The 19490-nt window shown below is 32.0% G+C and overlaps 1 protein-coding gene across 7 annotated transcripts; it reads right to left on the minus strand.

The window, feature by feature from the left end:
* Positions 1-7782: 7782 nt before the first annotated feature.
* Positions 7783-18203, minus strand: LOC114173804. 7 transcript variants are annotated; one of them, XM_028058419.1, is made up of 11 exons: positions 18011-18203; positions 17573-17823; positions 16390-16467; positions 15771-16276; positions 13838-14464; positions 13247-13401; positions 9492-9691; positions 9271-9404; positions 8786-9111; positions 8584-8687; positions 7783-8229 (listed from the first exon to the last, which is right to left on the minus strand). In XM_028058419.1, exons 2-11 carry the CDS (start codon positions 17790-17792, stop codon positions 8171-8173), a joined length of 2409 nt encoding a protein of 802 aa, XP_027914220.1. In that variant the 5' UTR covers positions 17793-17823; positions 18011-18203; the 3' UTR covers positions 7783-8170. The 7 variants fall into 7 exon arrangements, with proteins under 7 accessions (XP_027914220.1, XP_027914218.1, XP_027914222.1 ...); XM_028058417.1 differs by having other exon boundaries at positions 17573-17913; XM_028058421.1 differs by lacking the exon at positions 18011-18203 and adding an exon at positions 17183-17364 and having other exon boundaries at positions 17573-17642.
* Positions 18204-19490: the final 1287 nt, after the last annotated feature.

Genomic DNA, 19490 nt, shown 5'->3' on the forward strand with positions numbered 1-19490 from the left:
AAATGAGCTATGAACAAAAAAGAGCAAATAGCAAATGTCTTGTGTATTGTAGATATTTCATTTTTGAAAGAAAAAATGATTAAAACTTGAAAAATTTTTAAAACATGATAATTTGTTGGATATTGATGAATTTAATTTAATTTCAAAATTAAATATCTTAAGAGAAATTATAGGTTTAGAAAATGATAAGTGAATTGACATTTTTAATTATATAAAAAGAATAAATTCTTTTCCAAATGAATATATAACTTATAGAATAATGTTAACAATTATAGTGTAAGTTGTTTTTGTCAAAAAAGAGTTTCTCAAAATTAAAGATAATAAAAACTTATTTAAAATCAACAATGTCTCAAAAAAGATTAAACAAATTAGTTCTATTATCTATTAAAAAATAAATGTTAAATGAAATAAATTATGACAATTTAATAAATAATTTTACATAGAAAAAACTCAAAAATAAATTTTAAATAAAAAATTTTATTTCTTAAATTTATTTTAGACCTCCCAAATCGTTGGAAGATACAATTAAAGGTAGATGCACTTGACATATTGTAAGTTACTAATAAGCTTGTATGCATCCGACGTATATAAGTTCAAATCCTGTATATCCATCAGTTACTTACACAATCAAATTTATTAAATCTCAAATCAAAGTTATCTCATCTCTACTTAAAACATTAAAATATGTGAAAGAAAGTTAAATATGTGAAAATCATTTTAAAACAAACAGTCACTTAATCGGATCAAAATAATTGTATAAAACTATTTTAAAAAATACAATTAATTATCTATATTGATGTTGACCATCAAATTGGTTCATTTGTATCTCATTTATAACTTCCAAATTTGAAGACTTGTGTGCTACCTTTCAAGATAGTAAAATTTAAATATAAGATATTTATAAATATATTATCTTAAAAAAAATTCAAATAACAAAAATTGTTAAACATAAATTATATTTGTTTATCCGTGAGTCCAATAAACATATAATTCATATTTGGATTAAATATATTTTGTCCTTCAAATTTCATATGAGTCCAATAAATATATAATTTTCTTCTCATTACTCACATATATAATTATATATATAATTGATAATCTTTTCTAAGTGAATATTCTCTATACATCTCTTTAAAACTCAAAATCTTCTCACTATATTACAATAATACTTGAAATCAGAAATATTCTTTTCAAATTTGGTTAAAAGAAAATAAAAGATATTTAATGATCTAGTTAAGAGTTGTACGTGGTATGTATGTGTATTATGCACTACAAAAATAATTGTTTTTAATAGGGGTTATATTTGGCGTTTCTGGAGGTTTTAACCCCCACTAATGGTTTTACCAGGGGTTTGAAATTCCCCCAGAAAAGCAAGCGTGGCTAACGGATTACCGGGGGTTTTTAGCAACCCCTAGAAGTAGCGCAACTTACCGGAGGTTTCGAAAACCCCCGTTAATGCTTGGGGTTCTGAAAACCCCCGTTAATGCCTGGGGTTCTAAAAACCCCCATTAATGTCTGGGGTTCTGAAAACCTCCAGTAATGCATGGGGTTTCGAAAACCCTCGATAATGCCTGGGGTTTCGAAAACCCCCGGTAATGCGTGAGGTTCCAAAAACCCCCGGTAATGTCTGGGTTTCAAAAACCCCGTTAATGCCCGGGGTTCCAAATTACTAAATGTGATCTCTCTTTCACAACTCAAAAATCGGTATTTGAAGAATGAAATTACATAGATTTTGTTTATGATTAAATAAAATGACTCAAAGAAAAGTATACATGAATAGTAAACTCATTAATAATCAAGAGTAGTTGTAATGAATGCAAAAGATGAAAAGTAGATTTTTCTGCATTCGGGCCTGGCTTATTTGTATGGATAAGCTCTGTTGCAATATTGGACAATGTTTAGCTCTCTTAACTCTATCACAAATGTTGATCATGTTGCAAAAAGTTATTTTAAGCATCATGAACTAAATCACAGCATGGTGGCAAATGACTTTTTGAGAAGCTAAATATCCAAAATGTTTGTATGCAGAACTTTGTTTCGTTGGTGCTATTATTACATAGAGCTTGCTGCCATAGCTACTAAGAATTTACAATGAATGCATTAGAATATGATGTAAGACAATTAGTGCAAAATTATTTCTAGTAATGATAGAAAATCTCCTAAAATACATATTTTTTGCTAATATAAAATGCAACTTGAAACGAAGCAAGCTACTGAGTGATAATAATATGCCGAAAGACAAAGTTGCTATCTCTTTTAATAATTACCTTATTATCTGCATATAATGCCTGCATTTTGTTCTCATTTCTAGTCATACATACACATATATTCTACATTTTATAATGCTTCTTACAATACCAATTATAGTTGACTTCTATCTATCAATTATAGCAGAATCATTTCCTTCGTATCAACAAATCATAAAATCAATCATTTCTTTTATTTCATCATACACCACACACACATATAAATACCCTCAATTTTCTTCTACAATGTTTGACAGAAAAACTATAGATTATACATGTTATCTAGTCTAAGAAAATCTTAGTCTGTTTTATGTCAGTGTTTTGAATTAGTGAACTATTCTTCACTTAAAAATTTACAAATAACCAATATTTCTTTTGTAGCAGGGTCCCCTTGCTGCTCCAGTTCTTCAACACCTGATAAAAGAGGACTTAAGCAAGATGTACTTTGACAAAAGAGAAGAGAAGGAAAGAAATGCCATTCATGATGTGGTCCCCATAGCTACTACATTTACTTGGTTTCACAGAGCCATCATAAAATGTAATTGTTAAGTTACATTTAGGAACAAAACTCAACCCTTTACTTATATATTTTGATAGGTCACTTCAAGGGATTAAGCTTTTTTAGTATTTGACCTTTAAAGGCTAAAAGAACTCTGTTCCATGATAATATAAGTGAACTGAGAGGATTAAAAAAGAATAATATCAAGCAACGAAGTTCTTGTGGCTCGAGGATTTAAAATGGTTCCCTAATAAATAAAGCAGTTCTTAGTTTATGTCATACACCAACCTCTTTTTCCTCTATCCATAAAAACAAACATAAAAAATGAAAGGATCTATATATCTATCATACTGAGGATTGTAGCCTCCTTAAGGCAAGTAACGCCAACCTAACTCAAAATGGGGACCAAAATACTTGGATAGAGGCAGAATACATAATCTGTAATGCAATATATTTTGCCACAGGAAGCAAAGTGCTTCTCAAACTTCATGATCAATACAGAAAGAGAGGAATAGAAAATAACCTACCATCTTAGAGGATGTCATTGATAATGCTCAACTTTGCATTTTATTGTCAGTATTTGAGAGCAGCACGACAACAAGCAATGGTCATTGATAGGCTAAGTAATTATTCAGCAACTGCTTTGAGTGGGACATGTGGTACTAACTCCAAATAGTCAAATTCATCTTTTAGACCAACCTGCACGGAGACAAAAGGAGCAAGCCATATATGAAACAAAGAAACAAAGAGACGAGGATAGTCAAATTTAATGACCTAAATTAAGGCCATGTTTTCCAAGTTACATTCATTCCTTTCGTGTATCTATTTCATAGCTAAAAGCAGTCCTGGCAAATGACACTTTAGTTGATTATTGAGGCATTTAACTGAAATGACTAACCTCCTTGTACAAATTTTCAAGTTGTTCCTTAGCCTCGGGGAAATTGTTCGAACACCATTGCCTCAGGGTGAAAATGTTGTCTACAAATATTTGTCAACAAATAGATATTATGTTTATTTTAATGATAATTAATGCAGTTACATATTTAGAGTTATCAACATCATTAGAATTATAAATAAGTACAACCCCTCTTGTATATATAAATCTCTCAAATAATATAAATATTTTCCTTCCATGTCTAAATCCCAGAAATTGAAGCCATCAAGTAATTTGTTTCCATAACTAAGCCAATATTTAACAGGGAGGTTTCAGACCAGTTTATAAGGTGATTGAAACTACTGAACTTATGCATTCATAATTTTGCTTCAGAGGACTAATCACCTTTTGTTCTCATTTCAAAAGGGAAAAGCAGAAAAACAACTCTTAAAAAATATTACAAGTATCAAGCTCAACCAATCAACCAAGAAACTCAATCCAAGAGTGTAAATTATGTTTATACTATTTTATGTGAACATGATTCTATATAATAATTTTATGTAAGTTAAAAGAACTTGGAGAAAAAGACTGAAGCAATCATCACGTCAAACAATAAATGTGGGAATTGTATAGTGAAACAAAATCAAGAAGACTCTGAAAATTGGGTCATCGCATCCAGAAAACGAAATACTTCTAGTTCTGAAGAAACATAATTCTTCAAGCCAAAAGCATATGTAGCAAGATTCTATTTTTCATTCTCTTTATATTACTTTTTTTCTCAATGATACGTTAGTTGATGCTAGTTGTGACCTATCAAATTAAGTAATTTCCATTTAGTGCTAGATATAACATTGGAACTTGGAAGTTTCTATTTGTTAAAACCATACCAGAGTTTGTTTGGTCGTAGTTTATTAGTAAGTTCATTGATATTGCAATGTATACTTCCTTTCTGTCGTAGGAATAACATATGCAAAATCATTATTATTCCTAACGAACAAACAATCAAGTGTTTTTTTATCCTAATCTTAATTTCTAAAACCTTAAATCAAGGAGTTTGTTGTGCAGTAGCCTCACCACATATCACTAACTCCACTTCAATGTTCAATTCAATGAAACTAAACTATTTTCGGATCTATTTATTGCCATCGGGGTACGTAATAATTAGGAACAATAATAAACTACAATCTTTATTAGCAAAATTTAGTTTTTAATCATGATGCTAATCAATACTATAACTTTAAACCTCATGATATTTGGGTTACCATAATTAAGAAGAATGAAAAGCTATACCTAAAAAGAACACTAAAGCAAAGCTCATTTAATTTCTATTGCCAAAATTTCTAACAGCTCTGAACCCCAAATTCACTTGTTCTTGCTCATAATAATCATATCCAAGTGGTTATAACTTCACTTTCCACAGAGTTAGGAAAAGAGAATCGCAATTAGTGACGAAGGAAAACAAAATCGAAACGAAACTGAAATCGAAATCGAAATTGAAGAAATATGAAGATGAAATCGAAATCGAAATAGGGAGATTGATGGAGACGAAATAGGGAGACGATATTGGAAGGACGAAGATTGATATTTGTTACCTTAAGAACGGTGGAGAAGATAATGGTGGAGACGAACGGTGGAGACGAACAGTGGAGAAGATAATGGTGGAGACAAACGGTGGTGGCAAATGTATTACTCTGTTTCGATTTCTTCTGGATTAATATGCAACGCGAAAGAAAAAAAAGGAAGAGGTTTGTCTATTAAAATGATAAACATTAAAATTAAGATTTAAACTCTACGGGGGTTTTCTGGAAAACCCCTAAGTACTCAACGGAGGTTGTTTAAAAACCTCTAGCACTTATCAAGGGTTTTTAAAACCTCAAGTATATCATTTTTTATTGGAGTTTGTTATACCCCCAACTAAAAAACCCCAAGTAAAATTATGTTTTTTTGTAGTGATGTCACCCGTTCATCTAGATTTATAATATTCATCTACACTTAATTATATCTATAGTCAGTGCTAATGAATTCATGGGTCTGAATTTTTTCATTGTTATTTCATTTAAGAGTTAAAATTCAAATTTAATTATAATTATTATTAACAGTAGAAATATATATACATATATAATAATAATAATAAAATTAGTTATTATAATTACAAAAGTAAATATAAATATTTTTTTTTTTAATTTTTCTTATAAATAATTTTATTTATTTTTAAGATAATTTTGTTATTATACATATTTATTTTAGTTTTAAAAATTTTACTAAAAAAGTCAAATAAAAAATGTTAAAATTAAAAAAAAAAACTACTTAAAAGGATAAAATGGGTAAGTTAATTATTTTAATTTTAAAAAAATTATTATTTACAGTGTACAATAGGTAATCAAATATAATATATACCAAAGATATTTTTTTTTATATAATAGTGTAAATAATTACTTTATTTTAAAAAAATAGTTAAATTTAAAAAAACTATGAGATAGAAAAGATGATTAAATTTGAAAAGGATCACATATAAAACTGATAAGTTAATTATTTTAATTAAAAACAAACATAACAAAAATAAATTGTGGATAAAAAAAATATAAAACCATTTCATATAAAGGTATAAGTTATTATATCTTTTATTATTTTTCATATTTATGATATATTAATTTTAAATTTACTATATTATTTAATATATATTTATGGTTTCGTTCTTTTGTTTAAATTTAAGATATTATTTATTTAAAATTAAGAATAAAAGAATTCGAAGTTAAAATTTAAATTAATAACAAATTAGATTAATTATGTTTTTTGTCTCTTAACTTTTAACTTTGATCACTTTAACCAAAATTAGTACCTCAACTTTAGAAATGTGTGGATTTAGTTATTTTAAAAATAGATTTTGTCAAGTTTATTTGATATTTCAAATATGTTTCATGATAGATGAGTTGTTTACACCATTTGACACATTTTCACTTCAATATTAGTTGAGAAACAAAATTTGATTAAAATGACTAAATTCACACATTTCTAAAATTGAAAGGTGGATAAACAAAAATTTCAGAAAGAAACTAATTTTAATATTCACTAAAAGTTAAATAACAAAAAGACATTTAACCAATGACATATGATCTAATAGAAACCTTTCTAAACAAACAAATTAAAAACGATGAGTGACAGAGAATCAATTTTGATACCATAAAACATAATACAAAATAATTTTACATAAGTTAAAGAGTATAACAAAAAGTAAAATATGTAAAAGAATATTCTTGGAGGTAGTTATAGATATTAGTTGTGCACAACCTACTAGAAATAATGGAAAATCAACGCATAACATTTTAATTAAAAAAAAAATTAAGGTAACAATTTTCTTATTACTTCCCCAATCTATTGAAGAATTGGCCTTTTCTTGTATTCCCATGCTTATTTATTTGAGAAAACAAAAACGTGGCAGCTAGAATTAGTTTCCAAAATTTGATACCTAAAACTATAGTCTGGAAACAGATACACAGATATAAATGAATAGGAGTGAGAGTAAAAGGGAACATGAGACTCATGAGAATAGATTGATTAGGAGATTTCTTGCTTTTATAAGGGATCGAAGTGGCATGTGGAGCTTTACTTCACTGCTTCTGATTTCGTATTTTGATTTGAGAAAAAGTCGTGAAATAGTCAAAAAAATTATTTTCCTTACTTTAATTATGGTTCTATGCTATTTATGTCTCTATCTACGTTACATTTCATTTTATGGTCAGCAAAGGGTATGGATCAAAGTTGAATTCATATCTCAATGTAACAATAAACATTTAACAAAGTCTCTTGACTAGTTGAGAACCGAAAGGAAGGTTCTACAGTGTGAACTGAAATTAAGATCTTTGTATTTTTTTTTCTGGTACCATAACTCCCAACAGTAGCAAGTATTGGAACTTTTGTATGTTCCAAATCCTTCTGATGGGAAGGATATATGTGGGGTTATCCTGTAGCTCGAGTTTCTTTCAGCTTAGAAACAAGAAAAAAGAATTTTCAAATCCCAAGGTGGCCTCAATCATAAATCACAGACTCATCATCATTGCTCGACCCAACTTCAGATCCATGATAAGCATTAAATAATTGGAAGTTGGGACGATAATCTTTCAGTTAAAAAACATATCAAATAAGGAGAAATTTTACACGAAATGAAATTTAAAGAACCAAACACTTTCTTTCTTTCTCTTTCCCTCCTTCAAGACAGTGAAAAATCTGCGAGTTAGATGATAGGAATAAAAATTACATTCTTCCCCTACAAGAGATGTGTAACAAGCTTATATTTAAGCTCGTGGGTCTACAACACAAAAGTGTAACTATATTTAACATAAACTGACATCCCGACTTCATCCCAATTTTCAACTAATAAAGGGCATTTGAGCTATTGAAAGTAAGTCGAAAGATCAATTTGAAGTCCAAGCTAATTACCCATTTTGTGCCATTAAGAGTAGTTTGCAAAATTCAGTATGCAAATCATCCATTTTTGTTTCTACTGCACCCGAGTAAAATGCAACCAGCTATACGTCCAATGTACATAATTCCCTAGGAAATACCGGAAGTTGCATATATCTTTAACGAACGCTCAGGAATATAGGTAACACCTGTTACAACCAAATGAAACTTAGTGAGAACTTGAGTTGTATCGTCTTGCCATTTTGTATCATGACAGGCTTGCCTATTTTTGTAAAGAAATAAGTATTTCCTAAGACCAATAGAGCGGAATGTAAAATAAACAATGTTGTTTGTTTACATAGTTTTCACCCGTGTTTCGTAAGAACATATGCTCTTCACATGTAAATAAATACCTAAAGAGATAACAATCATACAAGTAACGGATCTTTAACCACCAGATCCTCTTCCCGTTAATTTGTATGAATCAAATATTTCTTTACGTAGATGCTCAAACAATAAAATTAAGAGGAAAAAAAGGGTCCAAAAGTACAGTAAATCCATACCTTTCTCCTCGACATCAATTTGCAAAGTGTCCAGAACAATTATGCCATCAGTCAATGGAAGTAGTTGAAGCTTGATAGTGGCATTGGATCGAGAAGAAACACATCTGTTGTGGCCCAAACACGGCTTCAAATATATTAGTACAAGTCTAAACACACAATTTACAGAAAAAAGAGACAAAGATAGAAAGATTTGATACATTACCCAAGTGGTACTCTACTATGAAACCATAGATGTGTACAGCTAAGATTGGCACTAGGAATGACTTCATCACTCGTAGAAACAGCCTGAGCATTGTCCTCATTACTTTGTTTCTCATTATCTTTTACAACAGAAGTAAAACTTTGTCCCTGGGTGGCCCCAATTCCCCTATCGTCATTTACTCTTTCTGAAATGTCTGAGAAACCTATAGAAGCGCTTGTTGGATTCGTCGATGAATTCAGGGAGGCTTTTGAAGTAAATGAGGCTAGAGCGACCACTGTCAAAGTTAGATCCTCAGAGGTCAAATTTGAAGCTTGGAGAGTTAAGAACTGACCAAATTAAATCAAATAATAAATTAATTGTGATGGTGGATAATGGCAGTATAAAAGGTTATACGGATAATTTCTGCCTGAAAATAATAAAACAAAAATAAATGAGCTGTCATGAAAGCACAAGTTGATTTGGAAAATAGTTAACCATATATTAACCTGTACGGGAGGTTGGCAAGTTTTCTCACAAGCTGAAGGAGACTGTCTTGACGTATCTGACATAATAGAGATCATAATATCCCTTGAGCTACGTGGTCGCCAACTGGTTGGTTGCTTAAAGAACAACCTTGACGCTAGATTAAGCGAAAAAAAAATAATAATTAACACCTTAATTGATCGGATATAGCACAACAACAAACCGAGGTGGCTGAAAAGCCTACCTGTATAATTGCATCGACATGACACCAAAATTGAATACTGATCATTAATTAAAGCAGTCTTTTGTCTTTTGAGATTTATTTTTGATGTTTTATTTCTAAGCTGGAACTTTGACAAGGGAGAACTTCTATCATTCTGAATCTCGGGACCCTTCCATGTAGAAGTTGCTGGTCTAAGAATAAAAGAATGCTCTTCACCTCTCCTGTAATTAGAAACGTTTACTAATATGAATAAGAATATTACATCTATTTAAAATTTAAAAACCACTAAAAGATTGATTTCAACAAGAAAATCAAGTGTTCAAGAAACACACGCATCACCTTCACGGTCTAGATGCTGATATATTCTTTTTTTCATGAACAAAGACATACGTTATCCTCCAAGGTAATTTTTGGATTACGTAAACTATTGTACACTTCATTATTAGAAAGTAACAGAAAAAATGCAACATGATATGTAATTCTCAGAAACATCATATGCAATTTCATTCAAGAATGAGAGAACAGGGGGCAAGATAAGGGACATGCTTGAGGGCAGCCTTCATTAGAAAATGGCCAAAAGAAATATACATTAAGGAATTCACAAGCTTTAAACAATAAGAAAAATAAAAAGCTAACTTCACGCTCTACTAATACCAAACCAGTTCATTTCTGCTGAGAGATCGACCACAGAGTATAAACAATCAACTCAACCAACTTATATCTTGAGGCTTGGAGGGGATTTGTTAGAGTGCTGCTACTACTACGATAGAAAGAGAGGTGCGAGGGACAGATAAAAAAGACAAAAGAGGAAGACACAAAAAGGGAGGAAAATAAATTAACATGGAAGATGGAGGAGCTACGAGGTTGGTCTAATAGTAAAAATTGAATGGGATGGGTGACAGATGTTGTAGATTCAACTTCTTAACATGGATATATAAGGTTGATTTGAAGGGTACAGAATGAGGTGTAAGGTTCTTCACTAACAAAATCTAATGACTAACATTTATTTATTTATTTTTGATAAAAAAACACATGGGAGATGGAGGCTTCAAGATGGTTGGATTGTGATTTTGATTGGGAAGAGGGGACAGTGGGGCAGGTCATGTAGGTTAAGTCTTCGTGAAGTGGCGTTGGGAAAGCAGATGTGGGTATTACAAGGTGTCTAATATCGACAAAGAAACGGAGGCCCAAAGTTTGGGCTAGGAAGTGGTCATATTAGCTAAGGCGATCACGAACGAGGAAGGTGAGCAGTGAAATCCATGCTTAAATCTTTACAAACTTGATTTGGTGTGGAAGGTGGCTTGAGCATATTTTGCCTTTCGGAAGTTAAGTACTTACTTTGTTGATGGATAATGCGATTCCAGAGTGTCTTTGTTCAGTTGCAGCTACTAGAGTGAAGTTGTAGTGGAGGCAAAGTGAGTTTGGTGTCGGAGGGGCCACCAGTCGAGGTATTCTGACAAGAGAGCTTGACGGAGGTCAGAGTAAAATATGAACACTCTATTTCTGTAACAAATAAACCCGTTGTAGAAAGGGAATACATTGTTTATGACCATCATGAACAAGGACGATGCCAACTGCCAGGTGGACAATGTATGAAGCCTACAAACAATCTTCAACTGACTGTACCCAAAACTATAGTAAATAGTGTAACAGATGACAATTTTATAGCATGAATGGCTTGGTGATATTAGGAGGAGCTATTGTTGGTATTTTTTTCCGTGTTTAACTTAAGAGACAAGGCAACAGACTGTGTAAATTTATTTGAACACAGTAAATAGGTGAGAGAGCGACGAGTGTTCTACAGGGCCGTACAAATGGAAGTGAAGTCCAAAATGCACAAAAGCCCATGGTACAGTTGAGAGAACGCCAACAAAATGGGCCAAATGAAAAATGGTATGGGGAAATTGCTTCCTGCACCCTAACAAAATTCTTGTGGCACCCTACAACTACCGGAATTTATTTTCTAGAATACGATATATAATTCCAGAATTTTTTTTTTCGGAAAGAAATCATCCCATTTTAATACAAAAATATTTTCAAGAGAAGCTGTTGATATCGGGGTGGGAAAGAAATTTGATAAGGTGTTGGAAGCATCAGCCTTGTACTGATCCTATCCAGTACACATAATTTAAATGACTTAAAAACATTTTGACCCAATTTAAAAGAACATTAAAAAAGAGTTATTCTAAGTTAAAAATACGTACTTTTTTAAATTGAAGTCATTATATATATATATATATATATATATATATATATATAATATTATTATTTTTCATTTTAAAAATATATCAGTCCATAAGTTTGTAAACTAGTTCCACCTTAGACCATGAGCCCAGGCTACTTTACTAGCTATACCAAGAAGGCAATTGCTTCCAGCATCCCCTTCAATTTCAACCTGCATCCATAAAATATTTGAAGTGTCAAAAGTAAACCTAATCCTCTTCTTCACCTGGACATTGCAGCTACGCAAGTTTTCCCATTCTGGAAAGCATTTCCGGGATTCGTAATCCGGGAATGCCATCTTCCTCTGTCACCGTCTCTGTGCCGAGTTCCCCATGGAGGTATCTTTTCCTCTCTTCAATTTCCTTCAAGTTTCTTCACAAAATTCTAGAAAATGGAAACGGAAGATTCTCTCACTCCGTTATAAGCTCCGAAAACTTCTTCGTTGTAAGATCAGAGAGCCGTGACTCTAGGTTTCACACCTAGCTATTTATTCGATTGAAGTCCATTTCATAGTTTATGTAGTGGTAGTTGAAATTTTAGTTTGTTTCGGAGGAATTTGGATTTAGATTCAACTTCCTCTTTTAGCTTCACGATCTATGTCGATTAATCAGATTCTCCCTCCTTGGTCACGGTGCAGTGGTGCAATTCCGAAGGCATTCCGGAATTGTCAATTGTACTTCGGGATAAAGAATTGCGAAATGAACATTTCCACACTTTCGGAATGGCCTTTCGAAAAGCACATCTATACTACGGAATTTCATTTTCCAACACACTTTCAACAATACAATATGAAATTCATTTTTGGAAAGCCTTATGCATGTCACTTCAATTACTTCCAAATTGATCTTCCAGGATGGTACTTTACTCTTCCAGAAAAAGGAAAACCATTTCTCACCTCCCACACCTATTCCAGATCATATTTCTCCGAAGTCTATTTCCAGATTTCTATTTCCGGAGATCTTACCTTCAACGTTTTATCCAATACGCACCTCCAACAAAGCTTTCCGGAGAACCCACACGAACACAGTAAACCAGTCACTAGGAAGGAGACAACTTTCACATAAAACAATCAAGGGTAAAAGTAGAATTCCAAAAGATGATGTGGTGCAGATAGAAATTAATGGGTTGCAGAAAGCAATTGCCTAAAGCAAACTGAACAACTGTTACAATTATTATAATATAGAGTAGCTTATTTAGTAGCTTCACAAAGCACAAGCCAATCATTTAACAGATGAGATATCCATTCTAACACGATGCATGCCCTATCAGTCTCCACATATTGATTTATCTTTTGAATCTAGTTTAATGGTGGTAATGGTATAGATTCTAGAAGTCAAACTGTTAGGGAACTCTAGTTAGTACTTTCTCAAGTGTATATTGATTATTGAACCCCCTTCCCTTGTTTGACAATGTTTTACATGTTTGGGGATGGAGTTATCCATCTACACAAGCAGATTTAATTTGATAGCCATGTATTAAGATCAACCAAGACATCAGAAAATTAATGATAGAGTGTTATAACAAACATTAAAATATTGATTCCGTAAAATAACCTGAGCACTAGATTTGGTAAAGAATGATCATTTCCAGCTTCAATACATGAAATCGGCAACGATGACACTGATCCGTTTTGTGCTAGCTCCTCAAAAACAAGAGTAATGGTATCTATAAATATCATAATATCTGGAGCATGTGTAGGAGCAACATTCTGGAGAACAGGTAAAGAACTATTAACAAAAGCAGAACTAAAAAAAAACAGTTGAAATAGAGAAAAACATGAAACATAATATAAAATAGTTAGAAATATAATATAAATAGTTAAACTATTCATGTTTTCACCTAACAGCTTAAGCTTTTAGTATAGTTGATTTATTACATGGTATCAAAGTCTCAAGGATCAAGTAGTCTAGAGTTCAATCTCTCTTAGTCCCATTCTCTTATAAAATTAAGTTTAATTTCATCATAAGATATTTTCTTTTCACCATGGTTCAAGCTTAAGGGCTCTTGCGTGACAGAGTGCTTGAAATATAATATAAAACCACTCATGTATCTTCATCTGACAGATTAAGATATTAGGATAGTATGTTCACGAAACAATACACAAAATAATTGTTAAATTTGATGGATGACATCGTAGTTCAAACCTTTAACTGAACGCAAAGAAAATCATCCGAATTGACATCAGCAGCAAAAGAATGAATGTCTAATGGTTGGATTATTTCAAGCTTCCTTCTCCACCTTCTTCCTGGTGTATATAGGCCTTCTAATCCACAACAAACATAAAATCTATCTCGTTCCAATGAAACACCTCGAAAAGATAGAAGTCCTTCAGCCCCCATTTTTTTCCATAAATATTTCTGAGATGAGATTTGATCCCACTCCTCAATATCAAAACTTGGTTTGGAACTAGCTGCTTTAACAGGAGCAGGTGGAGGATTCACAGGTTGCGGCAATGATGACATGGAGTAACTTCTAAAATTGCTAAAGGAGAATATTTGAGAGCTAGATGATCCTGACATGTTGGACCTCTGAGAGGAGTTATTAATTCCTGAAGTTGAAGTTAAATGAGGAGATGGTGGGCAATTAGAAGGCTTCCCGTTATCCAAAGGAAGTATCCAATTTAACAGGTCTGCACATGAATCTCGATCAGTATAAATTGTATCCACCCTGCTGTCAGGAGATGACATTCTCTCCTGAAGTTTTTCAAATTGAAGAACTTCTATACAAGGATCTCTAAGAAAATTAACAGCAACATTCACCTGTAAAATAACCTGCATCCTTCCACATAGGAAAACTGAATTAGACCAATGATCAGACTTATTAAAATAATTAAACTTGCCACAAGGTTTTTTTGCATATTAAAGGATAACACCCCAGAAGTCAAGAAGTTATATAGAAAGAATTTTTTGATTTTCCCCGGCGAAAATTCACAAATGCTTTCAAAGGCGTTAAAGAGGAAAGGTATACACTGCGAAAAGATATTTAAAATTTAACAAAAGGAAATGTCCAATAAAAAAGAAGAGACTGAGGTGAAAGCATTCAAAAAACAATTTGAAGCAATGAATTTTCAGTTGTAAAGAACATGTTACAGATAGGCCAGTGATGATGTAATTACACAAGTAAATATACTCCACAATAGTAGGTCCAAGATCGAATGCATATTGAAATTTATGCTCTAAATACTCTAGAGAAAATATAAAATTGCAGATGTTGTCTGTTAAACAGTGACTCAAAGCAGAGAATACGATAAACCCATTCTACGACCTCATCTAAATGCACTCGAGCATTACCATCTAACTTAAAGATTCTCCATATTAACTAACAATAACAAGACGAACAAATGGATTGAACTGCAGTGTTGCATGTCTTAGTTCTGTAAAAGCTTTTTCTAGTCTTACAAAAGTAGGGACAAACAATGTATTGGACTGGATTATTGTACTGAAGACAGAAATTTCATTACAGAGAAGAGGAAAATGCAACTAGAGTAAGAGCAAGATATCATCCAAGAGAAAACCTAGATACAAGAAAAACGGGTAAAAACATAAGCACGACTGAAGACTAAAGAGGGACAATAAACGTAATTATATCTATAATAAGTTCAGTGGCAACAATAATAAAGTAAGCATCTAAACCAAAATATAGATTTGGATCCTCCTCTAATTTGCATGTTATTCATTACAACAACATCATAAGAAATTATACGGCATGAAAAATAGAATTATTCCAAAAGAAGAAGAAAACAACAGACATAAGCTAGCAACATGAAAAAATAGCGTACACAACAACCAACAACAGGAAATCTTTTTCCCACTACGTGGGATTGGCTACATAGAATAAAACAACAACATAACTTATTATCATAAATCGTGTCTGTTGACAAACTATTAACCTCTAACTCCTTCAAAATGGTTTTACCAACATACTGATTAATCCCAAATTTATTGAATGAAGAGTAGTTTATCTGACAGTGGAACTTTAAATTCAAATAGTAACAAACAAAAAACACTTCTGTCTCTCCTTACCAATATTGGATCAATTAAATCCACAATCATACTTTCCAACTTTTATGACACATACCACTATGTCTCCATTAGGTAAAGCACCGCACTTCGCAGAATTTCTCGCCACTCCACCAGAAACATTTGAATCAAAATTTCCTTTATCAATAACAGCACAAATAGAGGACAATGTGGATCCTTCAGATGTGATTTTTGACCCCTTTTCATTATTTGCATTAGAAGTGTTTTCTGAAGAGCTTGTTTTGGACCAAAGAAGATCATCTGACTCGGAAATCCTCACAAAGAAGTGAGAATTTTCAAACTTTTGCAACAATATTGAAGTTTGTTTTTTGAGACCCTCTTTTTCAAGAAGGTTTTCAACATCAGAAACATCATCCAACTGTTGTTCATCACCGGTACTCAGTTCCCCTTCTCCAGACATTGTATTATTTATGTTTTCAGTGTTTCCATTTTCTTTCATGGGGTTGTGGCCAGTGCCATTCTCACTTATCGCTGCAGCAATTTTGAACAATGACGTATCCTGCTTACATGCAGACAAGCATGCCAATATATGAACTTGTTCACCTGAATTACAGGTATAAATTAGGTCTGCTAAACTTTTTTGTGAAAGCCAGCTGACCAAATTACACATGCCAAAACTGATATTAACATATTTAAAGAATGAAGCAATCTATTACCAGGGAAAAGAAAGGAACGATCAAGAGAGCACAGAGACAGTATATCTGGTGCACAATTCCAGTTTTCTGGAAGTTCCTCTGCAAAATGAAATAGACAATTGTGTGTATCGCATCATACATGCAGAGAAATCTGGTCCATAAAATCACAAACAAGAGGAAGGACTTAAAAAATAATTTGTATTAAATTCAACCATTGAACTGAATGCTAAAAAAAAATTGATATGATTTTGATTTTAGTCATGTACTAAGGATATAATAAACAAAATTAACAAATTGATTCTAGTCTAGACCTAGGGGAGAAGAGACAGTTGACGTACTCCTTCCGTAATAGTTTAAAGATACACACAACGGCTGCCCTTTTGCCCCGTCTAGACACCAATCACATTACCCCATTAACCAAGTACTTGCACCACACAGACTTATATTCAAAATGATGGGGACCTAGTACAGCGTTTTTGTGCACTTTATAGTTTACAATTAGGAAAAGCGTTTCATAATTGTATCATATTCCGTGAACAAAAGGTAAATAAGTAAATTTATTCCACTAGGAGCAAGCTTGGGATTCAAGAACAAACCTAGGAGTAATGCAATACGATACTCTAGATTGACGAGCAGCAGAAAATGATGACCATGTTCTCTCACATAAATATTTGCAAAGGGTATGTCGGGGAGTTGTGTTTTGAAGAAGGTAAATATTTATTTTTTATATCCATATATGTCAGGTAAAAAAACATTAAGTTTACATTTATCTATTTTTTTTATTTTTAAAATGATCAAATTAGAGAATATTTACCAGAGATAAACAAATTGTCCTCTTTCCCTTCTCCTCTAAACCTCAACTCCCGAACATACCCTAAAATTGCAAGTGAAAGCTGGTGGTATCATTTTTATAACCGCTTGCAAAAGAACAACCCGTTCCTCCCATTTTTCTCCAACAATCACGAGGAGAGTTTCTTTCTCCACACTCAATAACAACTGTGGCATAATATGTTGCTTACATTTCTCGGATGAAATAAATAAAAAAATTGTCATCTCAGAAAACATTCAAATGTAAATAAATAACAAAGGACAAATTTGAATTGCCATCAGATTCTATATCCATGTCCAAAATTCAGATAACAGACCAAAGTATCAACAATAATAGAAAACAAGCAGGAAAATGATAGGTGAAGAGAAGATATACTGCATGGAATGGTAATCCATCCTTCTTCCTCGTCAACATCGGAGTGCTTATTAATGATGCCAAAATCCACCTTGGCATCATAGCGTGCATATGGATCATTAGTCACAAGAGTCTCCAAAGAAGATCCAGCAGATGCAGACCTTTGATGGGTATCAGAACGAGGCTCCGGAGGAGGAACAGGTCCATACATGCCACTTGTAGACCGCATCAAAAAATTCATTGCGCCACTAAAAAATTAAAAACAGTATCGTCTGCAAATTCACGCGATTCAATTTCAGCAAATAGCAATGGAATCTACAATTATTGCCGAATCCTGAAGCGCGAAAAGGATTCTACTGGAGCTGAATGAACAAAACGAGAGTGAAAATGCGAAAGCGGAATTGGAACAAACGAGTAAAGCGAATATGAAACGGGAATTGATTCGAATTTGATGGTTACCTGATGAAGGAAGAGATTGGGAAAGGGAAGTGGCGGAAGATCCGAAGCCGGAGTTGCGATTAGTGAGAATGTTCGTATGCATGCAAATTGTGGCAAATTATTCTCTTACCTATTTTCTGGTGGTGGCATAAACTTTTTGTTCTTCAGGTGCCTTCAACTTCAATTCTATATTTCTCTCGTTGTTTGTATGCTCTTATTTTTGAAAATGGTATAATTTTTTTCCCTTTTTCTAAAGTGATGAATTTATAATATTATAAAATAAAGTATAAATGATTCTATTATTTGGTTAATTTAGTTCAGTCTTTTCTTTTCAAAATGATATTTTTTTTTATCAATACTGGACTCAAATATAGCAAAAAACAGGTTTATATTTGGTGGACAAAACCCAATCCTCATTACCATTTCAACATATTCTTCTTATATGTAAAACCATTATTCTCTGTTTAGGATAATTTAGAAGAAAAAAGAACTTTTACTACATAAAAACAAGAGTATTAAATAAACTTCACTACTATAATAATGATTTTCGAAACTTTCTTACCAACTTTCTACTTTTTATAATAAATAATAAAATATTGAATGCATTTTATATTTTTAATGCATAAAATATTTTTATTTATTTATTACCATAAAGTAACAAAAAATCGTAAACTTTCCAAAAAACATAGGTAAAAAAATATAGCAGTATTCCTTTAAATGTTTTAAATTGAAGATAATCCAATTATTTTATCAACACTTTGTAAAAAAAATAAATTTAACAACCTGTTATAAATTCTAAACGGAGTTAACATATAGATGTATCACAATAAAGTAATTTCCATCTCTTTATGACTATCAATGACGGTGAACGCTATACCAAAACACATCCTAATTTTTTTTCATAATGTATGTTCGAGTTACAATTTAATTTTCTCACTGTGATCCAATGTGGTGCAGTTCCAATCATGATGTGAATATGAATTTACCAGAAATGGGGTAATGTGAAGATGAATCTTTGTACGTGATAGTGAATGGTAAAAGATGCTCTGAATGTTATGTTTTGTGATTGGGACTGAGATTAAGTTTTACTTGACCCCACCGTAGATGTCAATTGTTATGATAACAAGTTAAGTCCAGAAAAAAAAAAACACTGAATTTAGAAAAAATAGTTATTTTCTCTTAACCTGAGAGTTAATCTTTAATTTATAAATAAAGTAGTTACAAAAATAATAATCGACTAATCAAAATATCTATTCAATACAAAATAGCTGAATAAAATAGTGTAAGCATCCGGTTTCGTCCAACAAATAAATGTATTTTCAAAAATAAAGAAAAAACAGTGAATAGAAAATTAATAATAAAAATTAGTAGAAAGAAAATTAAAATTTTGAAATAAAAATTAATTGTTTTAATTAATTAGAAATTAAAAACAATAAAACCCTTTTTCTATTAACACGCCATATTGTTTCTATTCCAACCACCTCATAATCTTCTCCCAAAA

Source organism: Vigna unguiculata, chromosome 2, assembly GCF_004118075.2.
Source record: "Vigna unguiculata cultivar IT97K-499-35 chromosome 2, ASM411807v1, whole genome shotgun sequence".
NCBI classification, from domain to species: domain Eukaryota; kingdom Viridiplantae; phylum Streptophyta; class Magnoliopsida; order Fabales; family Fabaceae; genus Vigna; species Vigna unguiculata.

Coding starts and splice junctions, on each gene's coding strand:
- LOC114173804 (XM_028058419.1), bottom strand. CDS start 17,792: ATGAATTTTTTGATGCGGTCTACAAGTGGCATGTATGGACCTGTTCCT. Junction 13,402..13,837: donor TTCTTTGCGTTCAGTTAAAG/GTTTGAACTACG, acceptor CCTGTTCTCCAG/AATGTTGCTCCTACACATGC. Junction 9,405..9,491: donor ATGTCGATGCAATTATACAG/GTAGGCTTTTCA, acceptor CGCTTAATCTAG/CGTCAAGGTTGTTCTTTAAG.